The 21,191-nt window shown below is 44.4% G+C and overlaps 1 protein-coding gene across 1 annotated transcript in view; it reads right to left on the bottom strand.

Annotated features, from left to right (window-relative positions):
* The window catches only part of LOC124041781 (cadherin-2-like), an 87,851-nt gene extending 69,109 nt beyond the window's left edge, over positions 1-18,742 (bottom strand). The window contains exons 1-2 of the mRNA XM_046359784.1: positions 18,457-18,742; positions 16,089-16,200 (exon numbers count right to left, since the gene is read on the bottom strand). Coding sequence (XP_046215740.1) covers positions 16,089-16,200; positions 18,457-18,513 — 169 coding nt within the window. The 5' untranslated portion in view covers positions 18,514-18,742. The remainder of the gene's footprint in view (positions 1-16,088; positions 16,201-18,456) is intronic.
* Between the last annotated feature and the right edge of the window lie 2,449 nt (positions 18,743-21,191).

Raw genomic sequence — 21,191 nt, 5'->3', positions numbered from 1 at the left:
CAATGCAGGGCATTTAAAACTTGTAGTGTATTTGAGGTTTAAAAAGACTTATGAAGTTTGTCATTTCCACTTGGAAATTTCAGGCTTGATTTTCCTTGGAGAAAAATTTATTAACACCAACCCCTACAAAAATGTTAATTCATTATTATCCACATTATTCACATTTCCTGTTGCGGCAGGATTATTTCCCTGCTTTAGCAAACTGTCTTAAATGAAGATCCTACATCTGTACAACACTGTCCAACCAGTCGGGAAGAAACAATTATTTACTGGCTGGCAGTGTTAAAAAACTAGCCATTCACTTAACTGTGAGGTAGGCCCACAAGTTGTTGAGCTGCAGAAAAATAGATCCGAGCAGGCAGATAATACTAAACATGGAGTCACAGGCAAGGCCATGAATCAGGGTCTGAGTGACACTATTTTGCTGTCTCCTCTTCGTCAATGGCCTTAACCATAGAAGTGACAGTGAATACTAACAGTGTGAGCCGCTCCAAACTACCCCAGAAAACACAGTGCACTGCAGCAGAATCATAAATGAGTGACTTTGACAGAAAACACAGACTTAAAGTGTGTGTGTGTGGGGGGGGATCAGGTTGAAGGATGAGTCAGTCAACGCAATTAATTTAGAGGTTGTGGGGGATTTGGGATATGACAGGGGTGGTTATTTGCTTGCAGCGACCGTCGAGTCCCCTCCACTAACAAAGAGCCGGTCCTATTTCCTATGAACAGCGACAAAGAGTTCCATTAATCCCCAAGGGGAGGGCTCATCTTGGCCTTCTCTTCTCCTCCACACATAAAACCCTTCCTCGTATTACCGCTCAGTGTTTTCACCACAAGAACGTAGGAGGAGACCAAAGGAGCCGGCCACAGCCCATCTTTCAATTGTTAAGCCGCTCTTAAAACAGTTTTGTCGGTGCTAATTCTTAACACATGCTCTCATTTTGCAGAGCTTTGCTTTCAACCAGAACAAGAAGAAAGCAAAGAGACTGTGGAAAGGCAAAGAGACTGTCGAAGTCTCTCTCTCGATGGCCCTCTGATCAGGAAGAGTAGAGGAGTGCAGTAGAAGAGACTTTAGCACTGTCCAAAGCTCAGTCCAGCTGTCGCGTTTTGCAAGCAGATGAAAAACTCTTGACGGGTAGAGCAGAGCGCATGCCTATCCCCACTTATCCCCCACGGAACGGTGCTTACCAGTGGGGCACAGCTGCCCAAACAGACACACATGCTCAGACGCCTCAGTAGTCAGGCGGACAAGGCACAACAAGAGACTAAGGAGCCACAGCCACTCACACAACACAGCAGGCTCAGGAAGTAGTCACAATCACAGAGGTGAAAGGGAGAGAGAGAGAAAGAGAGAGAGAGAGAGAGAGAGAGAGAGAGAGAGAGAGAGAGAGAGAGAGAGAGAGAGAGAGAGAGAGAGAGAGAGAGAGAGAGAGAGAGAGAGACAGACAGACAGAGAGAGAGAAAGGGAGAGGACTTACTCCCACATAAGTGTGTGTATTTCTGTCTGGCCCACCTCATTTCAAACAGGCACAAATCGATGGTGGTGCAATCACATTTTCTAGGTGTCCTGCACTGTGCCGGCGATAGGCAGAATAATAAATAAAGGCCAGGGATAATCACAGGGCCCAGACTGGAGGGGATTGGGCGAGGAGAGGAGGGCTAGACACTGCCTCAGCTGTGTCCAAGTGGCATGGAATTCTGTTCCAGCTGTCAACAGCAGCCAGGCAGCACCTAATACTCCACACACCACACAGCCTTAACGGCTGTACTAGCCCAGCTCTGAAGGGACCGCGGATGGTGCTGGTGTGAGGAAGAGGGGGGAGCTGCCGCCGCAACAGAATAACGACAGACTCTTGTTTTTGTCTTGGCTATGAAAGCAGAAGGCAACATTGTTTGGCTGTGACGTTATGGTGATTCCTGTGGTGTGGCAGGTGAGCTTGTGGAGAACATGGCTGGTCACAGTGGTGAGGTGTTCTTGTAGAGTTATCACGCCACACAGGTTATTCTCCCAGGCAGCGCTACTTTAGTACCAGCCTGTGCTGCTGCTGTATTTGGTCGGTATGATTCAAGTTCATGAATCATAGGTAGTGTGCACACACAGCTGCAGGCATGACAAAGTGTCTGCTCGCATGCCTGTATGCATTCAAATCCATGGTACATTGTTTTATAATATATCAAACACATTCTGCTGTTTGGTGTCTTCACCCTTCATTTGAAATCACACAATCAATCCACAGTTTAAAATCCCAACTCTACTCTACATACTTTTAGTATGTGCATGAATATAAAAAAGTAATAAACGTCAATATCGGTACTATTCAACACACACGTAAGGCAAATCGCTTATCCAGTAACTCCCTAATATGGTGTCTCATACACAACAGTTGTCAATGCCAACGTCATTTCAATCAAATCTCTATTCAGAAAAGAATCCTTCAGCGACCATATAAAAGAGCCCTGACAATGGCCATTAGTGGTCGGGGGAGATCAACAGCAGAATAGAACAGCGCTGGTAAATGCACTGCTGATTCACCCAACACAATGGCCTTGTTTGTGTGACTGTGACCTTAGCACTCCTAGACAACGCATTCTCTGTGGGACGCAGTAGAGCGAAAACAAGCCCTTCACATTCAAATGGCCTCCCAATCAACAGTTGTCTTGTTTTTTCTTCTCATCCAACAAGGTCCACTTTATTGGGGACTACACAGGGGTGCACCCTTTCCCCTAACTATTCCTCATTCCAGCTCTAAAAACAAACAATTAAACAAATCATATCATTCGTTTGGTTTATGCTCCTGACACCTCATCCACAACATACATGAACTTGAAGAGCCAGAAGCGGGGACTTTATCTTTGTTTATCTTATCCCATCAACTGACACCCACTTCCCCACACCTCCTGCCAGGAGAGGACTGCATGATATAGAGGCCCTGAATGCCCAAAATAAACTGAGCCCCCCTGCATACCCCCACTGGGAACTAACATATTCTCTAGATTGGCTGTGTTTCGTCTATAAATACCACATATGAAACTAATCCACTCTACAAACACGTGTAGAAGTGAGCACACACACAATCAAACACTGAAACCATCCTTATGCATCCATCCTTCTACCACATACTTTGGCTATCTTTCTCTAAACCTGACGCAGTCAACAGGCTAATCCAAATGAAGGACACCAGACTATAGTTAGGGTCCTGGGTTCATTTGTACATTTACGAATCACTAAACAAAAGACAGGGTTATTAAAAATGTGCTTTCAGATGGACCCCACTAGGGACACTTGGCAATAACAAACACACAGACATAAACTGCCTACACCCATTTTATAAACATTTTATTTTATGTTATTTATAATGGGGAGAGACAACGGTCCTGTGTTAATATGTATATGTACATCCAGGATTCACTAAACAAAGCTTGGTGGGTCCTCACAGATAACCCACTCAGCAAAAACGGGTTGAATCGTCATTTCAACAAAATAATTCAATGTGATGACGTTGTATCAACGTGGATAACTGATTGGATTTGCAAAACGACATCAACGTAAGGGAAATCCAATAACATGACAATGACATTTTTTTGTTGACTTCACATTGAATTCACGTTAGTTGACAGCTCAACCAAATATAAAATCAAAACTAGACATTGAAATGATTCCAAAGTTTAGTTGGACCCAATGAGAGATGGGTGGCGTGTGACTACAAACACAGAAGTGGCTCGATACAGACAGCTGGAAGGAAAAAAAAGAATCATAGAGAAGAGAAGAGAATGGAATAAGAACCCAATAACAGGGCTGCATGCCTCCCTCACCTCCCACTAAGACAATCATACTTAATAACATGTGGTCAGTCTCCTCAACCCACGTCTCCCTCGCCGGCATCTCCCTGACCCTCCCGTCCTTCCAGCCGACATTCCTTACATAGTTCATTAAACTCTGCCTCTCTTGCCCTCCACTCAGTTGTATTGTTTTCCAGCTATAAACATACCAAATCAATCACACACAGTACAAAGAACCAGCAGGGAGAAAGAGAAAAGATTGTGATTGAAAATAAAACATTGCAGCAACTCTAGCATTAAATCCCTTATGCATAAAATCCTTGAAACACCAGCTTTTCAAATCCCCCCGCAAATCCTTCATCACATACCGTAATAATGACCTCCGTTCAAGATTAAGATCTGGTAAGTAAGTCAGGACCGCAGGTGTTAATCCTACAATCAGTCCCTGCATTTAACCCTCGTCTTGCACTATGCATTATGATTGAGTCGAGGCATTATGATTCTGTCTGACTTTCACACCAGGCCTAAACACTACTGGCACCATCACTTTCTATTCTAGTAGAAGGGCATTGTTCAAATAGTGTACAACAAAGAGGTTTAAATGTCCACTGAGAGGGAAAATTGGAGGATAAAGTTGCCCCCTAGGTCTTTGATTCCAATCTCTGGTCCTTAATAAGGCAAATATATTCACCTCCCAGGCCCAAGTCCCTCTATCACTAGTGACAGGCATGAAAGGTCAATAACCTTGGCTCATAGCTCTCATATGGTTAACAACGTCATAGACTCATGGCTGATCCTATTATTTCAAACTCTTAAAGTCAGCCGACGGAAGCTTATCTTTGGCAAAAGGTCACAGCGCTTAGAACACTTTTTGGGGAGAGTGAAGGAGTGACACAGGGTCTATAGAAGATGGAGTGTGTTGCTTTCTAGTGGGATACAGTGGGAGGCTGGAGGTGGAATGTTTACCTGGAAAGCAATGGAATGTAATGCTAGTAAGTTAGTGAGTGAGTTAACACAGACAATGTCTGACACCCTGTAAAACACATTTACTAGGCCTATCTAACTTGATATATCTACTTATAGCTTGAATAACAAATAATACATGTGTTCGTTGAAATAACATGTTGGTTCATGTTGATTGATCAGTTTGCGAGAAGCAAACACAGCACATGCTGCTACGGTGACTGGTTGAGTGGTCAGCACAAAAACTGCTCAGGCGTTGTGTGCATAGTTGAAAAAGAATCACATCTCAAATCTATTTATTGAGCCTTTCTCAAATACACCTCAATGGGTCATTTAATGTACAGGGCTCAAATCATATACTGCACTGCAGCCCAGGACCAACACACAGTATACAGGCTACATGGTGCAAGGAGCAACCATCCCAGGCCTGTGAGCCCATATCTTGCTGAGCCCACACTATTACAGCAAATAATGTGGCGGCACACTGCATGCTTTTTAACGCCTCGGTAAATATCGACACAGGGTGAAATAACACAGGCTAACGGGGGAGGGGAGAAGGGCGTGTTCCTCTCTAGGTTTCTTCCTAGGTTCCTGGGAGTTTTTCCTCGCCACCGTGCTTCGACATCCTGGCTGAAAGTGGAGGAGAGATTGACTTCATCACTACTTTTACTTATGAGAGGTATTGACGTGTCGAATGCACCGAGCTGTCTGTCTAAACTACTGGCACACAGCTCGGACACCCAAGCATACCCCACAAGAGGTCTCTTCACAGTCCCCAAGTCCAGAACAGACTATGGGCGGCACACAGTACTACATAGAGCCATGACTACATGGAACTCTATTCCACATCAAGTAACTCATGCAGACAGTAAAATGAGATATAATAACAGATAAAAGCACCTTATGGAACAGTGGGGACTGTGAAGCAACGCAAACATTGGCACAGACACATGCATATACACACACACACACACACAGGATAATATGCATACACATGGATGTAGTACTGTAGATAGGTGGTAGTGGTGTAGTAGGGGCCTGAGGGCACACCGTGTGTTGTGAAATCTGTGAGTGTAATGTATGTTTTTTAAAATTGTATAAACTGCCTTAATTTTGCTGGACCCCATGACCATAATAAATACAAATACATCTGCATTACTTGCTGTTTGGGGTTTTAGGCTGAGTTTCTGTGTTGCACTTTGTGACATCTGCTGATGTAAAAAGGGTTTTATAAATACATTTGATTGATTGATTGACTGAATGGTGTAGCTCTGTGATGCAGCATCCCCTACACGCCCGCCTCAGACGGTAGCTAGAATTTACCGCAGGTCAATCATAACTTCCGCAGCTCGACGGCGGGCGGCGTCAACGCGGCCCGGTAACGGTATATCACTTTGAGCGGGACAGTAATACAGGCAGACACATCCGCTCATCTGATGAGGTAAACAGTTTTGGTGGGAGACGGCAGGCGAAGGGAAGCGAAGAGGAACTGTCGCCTCAGTGTTCCCAATCACCAGATGCCTAAGATGAAACGGATATAAATCAACGTAATTCGTTGCCACATATCAATACCCGTCCCTTCGGAGGTGACCTGGCTTGATATGATAAGTGAGTAGTGGATATCGTTACTCATTTCCTGCCTCATCCTCTGCTTCTCTCTCTCTCTCTCTCTCTCTCTCTCTCTTCTCACTCTCTCCCTCCCTCCAGCGCACTTCAGACAGACACAGAGGCCTCTTCAGCTGAAACAGAGAGACCTCTGGGAAATATTAAAAAACACCAACCTCCACAAAACAACACCGGGCCAGGCCATTCGTCAAAAACATTACCAGCACAACTTTAACAGTGCTTTATGTGCCCAGCTAAAGACTAACACCCATGAGGTTGTCAAGGTCGCCATAAGGAACAAAAACCTGGGGTTGGTTTTGACTCTGTATAATGCTAAACAGAATGCTTCAGTAGAATCAGTGCATTAAAGCACATCAATCATCCTATGGAGGATATGGGGGCTCATCCATCACAGTGCTGCTTAGTGCTTAGAAGGGGATGGGGAGGGAGTGATAGAGTAGTAGAAGGAGGGATGATAGATGGAGGGGAAAGGGATGAGTGGGAGAAGAGAAGAGAATGCGTCAGGGAGCGATGTCACAGGACCTGGCAAATTATCAAAGAGTAGCGTCCAAAGAAGCGCTGGTACGTTGAAACAGAAGCCCTGTCTGGAACACAATAGTTGGTGACGCATGCGACAGGCGGTGGGGGAGGGAGAGGGGAGGGAGGCTGCCTGCCGTCTCGATCTCATCCCAGGCAGGGTATTGGCCTTTGTGGAACATGGTTATAGTATCTGAGTCAATTTATGTCTCCCTGCCTCAAATGTCCCCTTTTGTTGTCAGTGAAATAACGGTGTGTCAATTCCTCTTGCCTCTCTAGCTCAGCATGGGGCTTAAAACCTTGAGCTGAGCTTAACATTTGACAAGAAAAAAATAAAAATGCTTTAAATACACACACTGTTTCAATAGAAAAAGAGCTGCATGCTCACAGTTCAGTCAAGTTGTCTCATAAATGTATATATCATTTATAATATAATTTAACTCTATGACCCTAAAGACGAGATGGTTCTGGGCATTTCTCACTGCTATTTTTTATTGCCTTTTGAACGCTTCTTGTTCGAAGGATAAGTGATTGTAAGCATTTCACTGTCAGTCTACACCTGTTGTTAACAAAGCATGTGACAAATCCATTTGATTTGATATAGGTAGTGTCAGAGGTTCAGATACTTGTGCTGTCAAGGCCACACCCCAGTGCCAACAAAACGGTAGTTAAGGATTTACATGTATCTAAATCAGACAAAATTCACTGGGGGGGGGGCATTTTTCTCCTGTGGTACGAGGGATAGTTATTTTCCTCCTTTATGCTTAAGTGATGCCTGAATGGTGGGATGTGGTGGAAAACGTGAGGGCTAGCCTCCACCCACTCAGCTATTTAGCCGCATAATGAGAGAAACAAGCACACAACACCGAGAGAGGGAATGGACGAATGGGAGGAGGGTACCATAAAAAGGTTTCTTTGAATACTGCTCAATCGACTGCTGGGCCAACACTGTGAACAGGGCTCTCTTTGTGAAGCTGGAATCTAGCAGGAGAGATATGGAGTTGTTCGCTGTGCTGCTGCCCAAACTAAAGAGGCCTGCCTCCTGAAGAAAGAAAAAAAAAAACGAGTGCAAACCACAAGCCGGTCGGTCCTTTAGTAAAGTAAACAGTTCACTCCACTGTGTTGACCTGTTGTCTGCCAAGAGAAAGACTGGGTCTGGAGTTTTACTAGTTAAAAATAACACTAGCCTACATATAGGGAAGCATATTATGTGGAAAGCGAGGCCAATACAGCTAATTATACCCAACCTCGTTACATGGAATGGTCATGTTCTGCACTTTCCAGATGTCTTTCATGTAAAATAAAACTCACACATCCGAATTAGTGGTCGCCCAGATTCAGAAAGGAACCATTCCCAGTCTCACCTCACCTCATGACAGAGTGCTTACAGGAAAGGATTGTTTTAGAAAAATAAATTCATCTTTGCCTTCTGACATTCGTTTAGAGTGAAGAACACACATCAATTTCAGAAACCCAAGCCCGAGTGGTTCAAGGCTGGAGGGGCCCTGGTGTGATTCAGAAGCAAATAACAAATAAAAGGACATAACCTTCATATGACTGAGGACGGATCCGTGCACCAATTGTTTGAAACCTTTGTTTCCATATCCAATCCCCATGGTAACCCAGTCAACACAATTATTATTTGAAAAATGTGGTTAGAAACAACACTTAAAAGAACCCCATCTAGGTGGATGGACGTTAACCCTTACAGAAAGCATATTGGATGCTCCTGAATGTAAGTTGAGATATTTGAATGATAGGTGGGTCATGTGACTGACGACAAGTCAAGGCCCTTAGCAACAGCTGTGGTTTCCGGGAACTCTCCTGACTGGTGGAGAGGGAGAGGAGCCCCACCGGCTCTCAGGGCCTTCTGGGTTGAAAAGGCTAATTATATGCCAAGGACAAACACCCACACACACACACACTCACTGTGACACACACACACACATGCACACACCGGCGCAATGGAGAGGCACCTTAACTGCTGCCCTGTGTCAGTGTTACACACTCTAACAAGAGGCAGAATGTTACACACTCTAACAAGAGGGCAGGGCTAGCCGCTGATATGAGCGATATGAACAGGAGCGCTGAGAGACGTGAGCCAGACTAAAGAGTTAACCCCAATGTCAACCCTCCACCAACCACTCTCCACACAAAAAAAATCCCTTTATCTGCATTCAGGCTTTTCACAAGTCCCTGTCTGCCCCCAAAACGTGCGGAGATGCTGAGCAGACTAGCTGTTCGATAAGGAGCCACTGGAGAGAAAAAAAGGTCAGCCATAAATAAAAGATGGCCTCTCCAGTCATACCACCAAGCATCATAGCCCTAAATGGCACAGCCAGCCTCCCCTACCTCTGAGCAAATTAGCCGCAGATGGGTGCACTTGCTTTAATACATTAACAACATTTCCGTTTCATGGTTATGATACAGCCTTTGGAGGGCCATGGACCTGGGATCACGTGAAAGGATCAGCATAGTGTCCTCAGCCCCCGCCTCTCACTGCTGGACTAACACAACACTAACACAACTTCCATGTTATATCGTGGGCAAAATTGCATCAGAGGTCAGGGGTATTGAAGCCATATACCACTGAGATCCAATCAGCCGACATGATATGTGGCAGTTATCTAGGCCATGGGGGCGTGGCACGGGGAAAAACCAACACCGACAGGCGGACAATGAAAATGCATGGGGTCTCATAACAATAAAGAGAAAAGCAGATTCCTCCAAAAAACCCAGCAGGCAGGCAGGCAGCAATGCTTTAGCTGGGAATTGGAGCACAGCCTTCATTACAGCATATTGATCAAGCCAAACAAAGACCCTGGATCTATTGATCCGCTTGGTGGGGGAAAAGAGAAAGACGGGGGAATGAGAAAGACGGGGGAATGAGAAAGACGGGGGAATGAGAAAGACGGGGGAATGAGAAAGACGGGGGAATGAGAAAGACGGGGGAATGAGAAAGACGGGGGAATGAGAAAGACGGGGGGAATGAGAAAGACGGGGGAATGAGAAAGACGGGGGAATGAGAAAGACGGGGGAATGAGAAAGACGGGGGAATGAGAAAGACGGGGGAATGAGAAAAGGGGGAATGAGAAAGACGGGGGGAATGAGAAAGACGGGGGAATGAGAAAGACGGGGAATGAGAAAGACGGGGGGAATGAGAAAGAGAGCAATGGACTGGTGCTGCAAACAGGATCACCCTGAAAGAAGGAAGAAGTGCTGTTTCTACTTAAAACAAGGGAAGCGGGGGATTGGGATTTAGAGCCCCCATCAAATGAGATGGGGAGAGAGGTCCGGTCGTGGGGTTGCACTTGATGTCCTACTATAATTTTAAAAACAAGAGTTAAGAGGAACTTGTGTAACACTCAGCGATCATCGTAATGAGAAAACAAAAGTAAGGGCTTGGCTGAGCTGCTGGATGCCTCCTGCTGATTCCCTCTTCCTTTCCTCTTCTCATCTGACTGGTGAATGGAAGGATGATGGCTTTTCTGTAGTTATGGATCTCATCTCACCAGGGGATTAGAATATTAAAGAAGCCTTGTTTGACTATTGAATAATTCAGGATTGGCACAGACATCAGTGCTTCAGACAGTGGTCTACTACACCACCTCAACTGCAGCAAGGCGGCCGGGGGGAGATTTCATTGCACTACGCTATTACACACATTCTCTTATCTACGGCCATGATGTGCTGTGCGATGACACTGACTCCGGCTAACCCTCAGACACACATTATTCACGAAAGGAATGTGTATCTTTGCTATAATGTTTCATAAGAGAATCATGTTCCGTCAGTGTTTCCACAGCAGCCCCTCATAACTAATACAGATGCCTTTGATTAGGCTTCGAATGTCACGCTAATTCATTACCATTTATCATGTACGGTGGAAACATCCATAGTGATCCACCCAACCGAATGGTGCTCCGTCTGAACGCTCCTCCTCCCCGCCTCTCCTTTTCCCAGTGATAGATGTTCATTTAGACAGGTCAGGACAACATGCACTGAGAGGTGACGTGTACATGGGGCCGCCACTGTGAGGGTCATGACCTCCATTCACCGGTCTCTCCTTTCAGTGTGAGATCACTAGAATACCATGCCACCACCCCCCTCCACACACACACACGCATCCCCACCCCCTCCCTCCTGGGGTCTTAAGAGGTTGAGTTGGTTGCTGAGCACCGGCCCCAATTTACAGGACGGGATCGACCAGGGTCACGTCTGACCAAACACACGGCCTCTCAAACACTTCTGAGAGCTGCCCCAAATGTACCCTATACCAGGGGCCATCACCTTGAAAGAGTGCAGAGAACCAGAACAACAACACCACGCAAATGCAATCTCCAACCTTAAAAACGCCAAAAGCCACAAAAGAAGGTTTATCATTTATTTTTCTGAATGTTTTCTTTCTGTCAAACGGGACTGGTTCTTTGTTGGTTTAAGATGTTTGTCTTAATCAAACAGACCAGGGAAAGCTAATTATACTAAAAGACAAAGTAATGAAAAGTGATGTTATTTCTTATGCCCATGAGGTCTTTCCATCCAGTTTACATTTCATTAGACAGAAAGAGAGTTGAGGTTGTAAATCCAAAGTGAGTCTCTCTCTCTCTCTCCCCTAGTGTTGGTACTGCCTGTGCAAACCACATCATGAAATCGGTCAACTGTGTCTCCCCAGGCCGGCTTGGGGTTTGAACCCCCAGTCAGTGGAGCCATGTACAGACGGCTCAGTGGACACGGTCGACGAACTGCCGTTAAAAGCACTTGAACAGAAGTTGAAGTAGTAGACTATAAGCATTTTCATCGGCCCAGCACACTTAATTGGGAAATAAATCTGAATGAACTAAGTTGAAAATAGGGTAACATAGGTGATGGGGTTGGGGAGGCAGGGTGGCTGCAAGCGAGAGGAGAGTGTTTCAAGTTCAATTAGGCTTTTGGGCTTTTTCATTAACCCAGTTTTGGAGAGGAAAGCCTCTGCTGAATAATGCTGCTGTGAGTGACTCACTTTACATTCCTGCTTAAAAAGCCTCCCATGATATAGACTGACCAGCTGAATCCAGGTGAAAGCTATGATCCCTTATTGATGTCACTTGCTTGATCCACTTCAATCAGTGTAGATGAAGGGGAGGAGACAGGTCTAAGCCTTAAGACAATTGAAATATGTGTGCCATTCAGAGGGTGAATGGGGAAGACAAAAGATTTAAGTGGCTTTGAACGGGTTGTGGTAGTAGGTGCCAGACACACTGGTTTGAGTGTGTCGAGAACTGCAACACTGCTGGGTTTTTCACATGGGCCAGCAACCCTGTGCAACGCTTTCGACACTTGTAGAGTCAATTCCCCCCAAAGTATTGAGGCTGTTCTGAGGGCAAAATGGGTTGCAATGCAATATTTGGAAGGTGTTCCTAATGATTTGTACACTCAGTGTGCAAGTCAGCTCTCTATAGCCAGTATTCCATTATCCAGCAGCTCCTAGACCCAGGCCATACTACCGTCGCCAGCCATAATGGCCATTTTACCTGCTGATTTCAAAAGTTAAGTAATTTCCATCGAACAGGAAACGAACCTGACATGAATGTTAAAACATCCTTTCTATGGGAACACTCCCTGCTGGTGACACCGTGTTAGCTTAGCTGTGGTGGTGACTAGTGATGAGTACAGTGAGGGGAATTGATGTATAGGCCATGTTTGTTCTTTTCTCTCCACTGAGTGACTAAGTATCAGTCATAAACAAATAGTTCCCTGCTTTAGGCAAGGTCATGAGAGGCCCTTCGGGGCCGACAGTGGGAAACTGCCTGACGCAGCTTTACGTTCGCAAACAAAAAGCTCAAATCCTTGCTTTCCACATCATCAGATAGAGAGGAGAGAGCAGACCTCAGATAAATAATTGTCCACCCTCGCTTTCCCCTCTGCTGCTCTGCTAACCAATGTTGTCCAGATACACCTGAACGATTCTATTGAAAACTGATGGAGCGTTCGCTTGGTGCCAACCGATAGTTAATCTCTGATCTGCATCACCTAACAAATATTTGCGTCTTCACAATTCAACAATCACCTGTGTATTGTGGAGGAATTGCCATTGTAGAGAATACCCAAGCAGAACTGAATGTGTTTTGGGCCGGGAAACTTTTGATTTTGTTATTTATTCCATTGCATTTGCATGTGAATGCTGCTGTTCGCTATGATCTTCTCAGGGTGTGTATTCTGGTAATCAATTACTCGAATGGAATCACCTTCAGAGACAGCGAGTTGGAATGAAACGTCTTCACAACCTATCCCTTCTCCTACGGTCTCCACTCTCCACGGGGTCAACTGCAGCAAGAACAACGTGATCGTATTACTGTTACCTAATACTGTATACTGATAGGTTTACAGTCATATTCACAACTATTCCTCTTGGCAAACTTGGAGGAAATAAACTGTCCCGGCTCGAGAAAGAGCTTAGTATATCTACGCTCCCTAATAGCTTTTCTAAATGAGGACAGGTCCATGCATATTACAATGAGGCTGCTAGATTATTTCTGACATAACAAGGAAGGATTTTCTATTACAATGAGCATTAACACTGAGGTATGGTTGAGGAGAATGACTGCTACACGATTCACTGTCTCCATTCATTCATTATTTAGGGCCTAAGGGTGCAATTAAGAAACGTAATGAAATGCACAGGAGGCAGGCATTCTCACAGAAAGACCAAAATAGAAAGGTGTCATGGCATTAGGGTCCACACCACACCTCGTGTGGCTAGGAGCTTCTTGAAAATCCTCTGTTTCCCAGCTTCCTGGTAAAAACAATATTCACAAGCAGCATAGTGAAAGTGGAGTTAGAAAACATGAGGGGAGCTTAACACTCCCTCCACACCATGGAAGCTTTGTCTTTCAAAACATGCCACAGGAGACTTTCATTAGCGACTGGCGCATTCATTAGCATCATCCCACACCACTGAGCTACTGAGCCCCATGCAGCCCCAGCTCCAGGCCAGCACATTACAATGACACAGAAGTGCTGTGTCTCTCTCCCTGTCAGGGAATCTCTCTCTCCATAGAGGTTGGAGGGCTGGGAGGAGGGCTAAGATAGAGGAGAGAGGAGGAGGTGAGGGAGGATAAATAGAGAGGAGAGGAGAGAAGAAGGTGAGGGAAGGGATGAAGGGTGGCTGACAAATGGGAACCCGATTACCTCTGGTCACGGCCCATCCACAAACCAACTGAGAGGTAAAAACTATCACTTGGAGGATCAAACTGGAGGTTGGGCTGTGTAAAAGATATTTCTTTCTTTTCCATCCACCCCTCTTTTACTCGCTCTCTCTTTCTCCCTTCCCCTTATCCCTCCTTTTCCCTCTTTTTAAATTTTATCTCTCTCTTCTCCCTCATTCCTACTCCCCCCCCCCTCCATCTTTCTGACTCACAACCTCGGCTGACTGTGACTTCTAGGCACACACTGTGAAATCCAACGCCACTGGAGTTGTTTTCTGGTTCAGATGACCTCAAGGCCCCAAGCCCTTGGATAGCACGTTGGTGGTATATTCCTGTTTTATCGTCTGTCTCAGCACTGTTCAGAGGTGCTATTGGTGACTGTCACTATAGCAATTGTGTTTGTTTGTGTGGCAGCATTTTCACTTTGGGACTGATTCCTCGCAAATAATACATTAATTGGTCATATTTTCTATTATACATTGTAATAACAGTTTCCATTGCATTATAATGATTGAAAAAAAAATAAACATGACAAACCATTTCCTTGTTTTCCTGAATGATATGTTTTAGAAGTTATATGAAACAGACACAAATGAAACCGATAAAAGGCTGTTCGGATCGAGCAAGTCATGCTATTCCAATGTTGCATTTCCAACAGAACAGTTGACGTACAAAACACAACACTGACACTTAAAGCTGTGTCACAAGGAAATGACAGCCATGGAGTGGGGTTGGGACTATAAAACAGCATGGCCACTGAAACACTTATTTCCTTGAATGTATGTTTCTACCAAGTCCTTGCAAGGTGTATGCATTTTCCTGAAGCTCTGTTTAAAGGGTAACATGACAGAAATAATAACCACATACTTATTTACTCGCATAATAATTATTGCCTAAAGCAGCAAATAGCACACATGATATAAAAGCTTGGACCATTTGATCCGCATGCCACTTGGGTTAGCATATGTGTAAAAAGGAAATTGGAGAAAATACAGAAACATAGAAACAAGACATAGAAGGTGTGCTGAGGCACAAGGAACATGTCTATTACATAACTGTGCTATGCAAAGTGCATCCAATGTTTTCACTTTTACAATTACAACTACCACGGTTCCATTTCAAAACGAAGAAAAAAGTTTGATTTTTCATTTCCTATTCAGAATGAGACTTTCTGCGACTTATGCAAGCATATAGTGGTCAGAGCGTTGGACTGGTAACCGAAAGGTTGCAAGATCGAATCCCGGAGACGACAAGGTAAAAATCTGTCGTTCTGCCCCTGAACAAGGCAGTTAACCCACTGTTCCTAGGCCGTCATTGTAAATAAGAACTTGTTCTTAACTGGCTTGCCTAGTTAAATAAAGGTCAAATTAAAATAAATAAATATGCATTTTTCATAAAGGCGACTGTATAAAGTAATCTAATTTCCAAACGGTTTAACATTTTTCTAATTCTTTCAATTGCCTTTAAAAACTATTTCTAAAGGCAAATAAAGTCGAGTCACATCACAGGAACAGATTACCCCAGTGATAATGCATTGGAATTTCAGCAACACTGCGGTAATATTATTTTTTGTCGTTGAATTGTGCTCTGTTCTTCAAAAAGGGCCTGTGTAAGCAAATGACTAGAAGCAGGGCTACATTGATTCAGACTGAGATTTCATTGGCTTTACAAGCCAAACAACATGGGGTTCTGGGCCCACATAACAGCAACGCTAATTGTTGAAATACGTTTAATGCTTGTTGTCACCCTCCCACCGCACTCAGCATCATACACGTGTTGAGCGAAACAACAGTAAATCAAATCAAATTGTATTTGTCACGTACACATGGTTAGCATATGTTATTACGAGTGTAGCGAAAGGCTTGTGCTTCTAGTTCCGTCAGTGCAGCAGTATCTATATATAGACATGGGCAGGGGCAGACACACGCACATAAAAACACTGAAGCACATGTGAACAAACATACTGCAAACAGCCAGCGAAGAGCGACATAGAAAAAATCTACCCGATTCAGCGCTTACCATTGAAAAGGGGCTGTCCCTTCTCTGCACTCTCTGGCACCACGGCGACATACACATCTTCAGAGAACCCCGGCCGGCACAGAGGAAGGGTGCCTCTGCCCTCAGTTGTGATCTGCAGGGATAGGACCGGGGGGTGGGAGGGGAGAGAATGAGTCAGAGTCACAATCCCCCCCCCCCTCCTCCAAAATGCACTTCTCTGACTACCCCCCGAAAAGTCTTGGTCACGTTCTGAACCCTCCACCACAGTTCTACAAAGCATCTGTTGTTTTTATAGCGGGGACTGCAATTAGGATAATGAGGCCAAAAGGGTTAAGCATTAGCCAAGGAGCATGGCTAGGTAAGAACAGGCCCCATTTGTCTCTGTGAGGAGAGAGAGGGAGGCCCAGGCAATGGTTGAACGCTGGTTGGCCCCCTTATAATACTCTGCTCTGGTTTAACAAGATGCTTTAAAATTCAGGAACGGTGAAACTAGGCCACAACTCCTAACACTCCTACTAAACAGTAGGGGCGAACGTCTCTGTGTGTGAATTCCTGTGTCTACTCAAACACTACATCATCATCATCTGTTCCCTTTTCTCCTCTCCCTGCCTCGCTCTATCTCGGATTTAAAAACAGTCATGTTTCGGATACATTATACTTCTGGCAAATGATTTATCTCCACCTTCTTTCCAAAAAGAAACAAACATTCATTGACACAAATTAAATTGAACACAAATTGGGTTTTTAGATAGATATAGAGTTTGACACTTATCTCATCAAGTGTGAGAGGGTCTAGTCTATAACAAAATAACACAAAATGTATTAATACCACATCACGGAAATCACATTTATAAAACATTTCAAATAAACATTGCCAAAAAAGAATAAGTAGGCCTAAGCCATTCAGAGTTGAGTTTAAATAGATTCACTGATTGTGTACAAGCATGTTTAAATCCGATCATACATATTGGGTGGGCACTAGTCGACCCAATCTTCCCAAATACACTTAATCCTATTTCTTTAGAAAGACCGGACCTGAAAATCATGTGAAAGGAGAAGAGTTCAGCAGAAAAAAAGCATTGTGTGTATCAGTGCCACTTGCCATTAATCAGCGGAATTTGACTGGAATATGCTGGGGCAGGAGGGGGAGGTGTAGGGCTGCCTTTCTCTCACTACATTATCAGGCAGAGCACACCACGATGCATATAACAGTATTGTTCACACACTAGTTCTTCTAAAATGATATCTCGTTTTGGGGAAAACATAAATAGGCCTATATATATATTAGACTGTTTCTCATATTAGCGCTGAATCATTTTACTATTTTGACCATTAAAATAAAAAGTTCCTTAATTATAATGTTATAACTCAAATAAGTAATTTAGGACTAAATTAGTAATTAAAACAAATAATTGCGAAGAAACCAGAATATGCAGAATTAGCTATAAAATATGATAAATAGCATAGAAAACTGGATTAGGCTACGTTGATACTTTAAATTCTGCCTAGGCACAATAAGCAGCTGACTTGAAGACAATTTGTGGGTCGGAAATCAAACATTAACTCAGCATTGTTCCAGGCAGAGTTTGTGGATTCCACTAACCTAGTGAAACTCTAGATACGATAAGTGCACCGGTGTGTGTAGCTGTTGTTTGCACTGATAGCCTATTTACAAGACGGAATGGGCCATTGCCTCTAGCCTCATTCCGTGTCCGTTAGGAATAAATAATGGTAGGTTTTTGTAACCCCGCGGTCCGGGGAAATGATTCAAGTAGCTGGCCTGCATCAATAGACGTTAACATTATATGGTTACAAAGTTCTCGTGAAAAGGTTACAAATGTGTCCAACAAACATGAATCTATAGGCTATCATCATCTAAGCAAGTTTTTTTTAAATATACTTAAGAAGAAACAATGTATTGCTTGATCACCATATGGACGGAATACCCTAATAGATAATACTATGTTTAATATATTACTTCGGTTAAATTTATTTGAATGAATTTACTCTTGATACATTGTAGCCCACATAAAATCATATTTTGAAGAAGGGTAGCTTTTTTAAATGGCAAATCATCCCATCCTTCAAATAGACCCTAGCGGTGTCGGCTACAATAACCCAGGGTTGATCTTCATGCAATATCAATCTACTACATATTGTCATTATTTGTTGACGCGTCACATATGTAAGTTCCCAATACTGCATTATATCTAGCAACCATGCAAAACATGCCTATGTAGCCTTTTTTCACAGTGGAGAGGCGAGCCATAATGGACAAGCGGGCACGTTTACCCGACAGATCACAGCAGAAGCATCGTCACTGAAAACAAGCACTAGTCCTAGAACTGTCCTGTTCCAACTCAACAAAACCGTTCCGCAGACACATTACCTGCAAAGCGGCCAAGAGCGTGAGGAGAAGCAGTCCTCTGCCCTCGTAAAAGTACATGGGTATGCCGGTTGTAATGTATTTCCCCTTGCAATCCGTGATAAATATCCGTAGGCTATGTCTGCTGCAGTATGGATGTAGTGGTGAAATCAAACGATCCCTGCTTATAACAAAGGTGGCAGCGGCAGCAGCATGTAGCCTAGCAGCCTCCCCTATCCACTCCGTGCTCCGATCTGAGATCACCGCCTGGTACTGAGGCTGCTACTCCCTCCCATGCATGCAGTCCCTCCAACAGAACAGGAAAGACGCTGTCGCTGTGCCAGGACAGGGTCTCTCATTGTCTCTCCCTACTGGTCAATTCGCCAATTTCAATAAACACATTTTGGCTCCTTGAGACTCGCTCCTTCCACTCGATACTCCTCCTTTCTAAAAATAAAAAAAAGATCATCTGCGATTGCTTTTCTTTTAATACTTCTAATGAATGATATGTACCCATTGATTCTTGAAGAATATACCTTTTAAATACCTCACGAGGTTGGTTTAACTGTTGTTCCCCATTATAACCCCCCCCCCCACACACACACACACACACACAAAAAAAGCTTGGTTTACTCCTTGGTATGTAAACAATGTTATTGTAAACAAACACGATATCGACTCAAAAGATGGTTAAAAATATAATTTTGATATCATTGGTCAGCGCTTGTATCCATGTCGATTAGTTTGATTATGGTTAAATTTCTCAAGCCCCATTCCTGAGCTTTTTACCTGTTGTTTCAACTGCTGATTGGCCCTTTAAAGGTCGGGCACCATCATTCTATCTCCCAAGCAAAACATTTTAAGATGGCACTGACAGACAGTCACCCTGTTTCTAGCTCTTAGCCAATGTGCAACTTTCTAGCATTAATACCAACAGCCAAAAATAACTATAGGACATTAGAATGGCAGTCACTTACCAGACATTCAAGCAGAAATTCTACTTCTCTTATCTGGATCCTTTGTTTGAACTTCCCTAAGGGAGCTCTATTCATCCCAGTGGCTGCAACAACACGCCAATGCTGGAGAAGAGGAAGAATAAGTGGGGCCCTAGTCACACTCAGGCGTGCATACCATCCACCACTTCTGAGTATATTGCTCACTAACGTTCAGTCCCTGGACAATAAAGTAGACAAGCTCAGGGTGAGGATCTCCTTCCAGAGAGACATCAGGGATACTCTGTTTTACAGAATCGTGGATCTCTCCGGATATATTGTCCCCGTCAATTGAGCCCGCGGGGTTCTCCATCCATCGAGGAGACAAGAAGAACTTTCTGGGGTAAAAAAAAAGCAGAGGGGTTTGTTTCATGACTAACAACTCATGGTGTGATTGTGGTAACGTACAGGAACTCAAGTCCTTTGTTCTCCCAATCTGGAGTACCTCACTGACCACAGTTATCTTCACTGCCGTGTATATTCCCCTGCAAGACGAACCCCAGATGGCTCTCAAGGAACTACAATGAACTATGTGCAAATTGGAAACCACATATCCTGGGGCCGCATTTATTGTAGATGGTGTGAGCGGACCAAGTAATTGGGCGTCACTCTAAAGCGGAAAGGTGGAATAAACGAGTCAGGAGTAGGTTTTCTTGATTGAACACAGTTCTCTATTGAGGGCAGTTGGTCAACACAAACACTCCAACATAATCAATGAAAATCTCCCAAGGACAACACATACATCTTCTTCTACAGATCAAACAGGAACACAATACGATTATCTTTAAACTAAAACAAATGTCTCGGGATTGTCACCGTCTTAGTGGTTCTTCATGGATAGCTCCTCTCTCTCGGTGGCCATCTTCCAGAGATAGTTTCCCCCCCCCCTTGTCTGCTGGTTCCCCACTCTCTCTTATAGGGGAAGGAGAATATGTCATTAGTACCGTCAGCTGTGCTTAATTGCCTCTGTCTACCTTGTCTCCCATGCCTTGTTGGGCTACTATCCGTGAGCCCAGCCTGCCCTTGGGTGGTACTTCCACATACCTTCCCCCTCAGGACCGAACCAGAGGGTCGGGCGCCAGACGCACTGTCTTGGTCATGTCGGGGTAGCGCATCTGCCATCCCGTTCCTCGATCTGGCCCTGTGGATGACATGGAAAGAGAACGGTTGAAAAGACAAAAACCATCTGGCTATTCTGTTGTTATTGTTTCTCTTACAAGACATCCATGTGAGAGGTACATGGTCAGTAACTAATGCAAACCTCCAACCCAGTAGGTAGTACCGGAGATAATCAAGGGCCCACTTAATGGCTAAGGCCTCTTTCTCTACGGTAGCATATCTCTGTTCCTGATCGCTGAGCTTCCTACTTATGAACAAAATCGGCTTCTCTGCTTCGTCTTCACCCTGAGCTAGTACGGCCCCGAGCCCCGTATCCGAGGCGTTGACCTGCACAATGAACTCTTGTGAGAAGTCCGGAGCCTGTAGAACGGGATCAGAACACATGCCATCTTTTAGCAATTGAAAGGCCTCTTCCGTCTTGTCTTTCCACTCTACCTGGTTTGGCAAGTTTTACTTGATGAGGTTTGTGAGGGGGTTGCCAATGGTTGCATATCCCGGGATAATACAGCAATAATATCCCGTTATCCCTAAGAAGGACCGAACATCCCGCTTGGTCCGGTGTCGAGGCCAGTCCCGAATTGCCCTGGTCTTCTCTTTCTGTGGGCGTATTTTCCCATTCCCCACGGTGTACCTCAGGTATTCCGCATC

Source organism: Oncorhynchus gorbuscha, linkage group LG08, assembly GCF_021184085.1.
Source record: "Oncorhynchus gorbuscha isolate QuinsamMale2020 ecotype Even-year linkage group LG08, OgorEven_v1.0, whole genome shotgun sequence".
In the NCBI taxonomy this organism is placed as follows: domain Eukaryota; kingdom Metazoa; phylum Chordata; class Actinopteri; order Salmoniformes; family Salmonidae; genus Oncorhynchus; species Oncorhynchus gorbuscha.
Note: the sequence above shows the minus strand (reverse complement) of the source record. Positions and strands in the feature narration are given on the sequence as shown.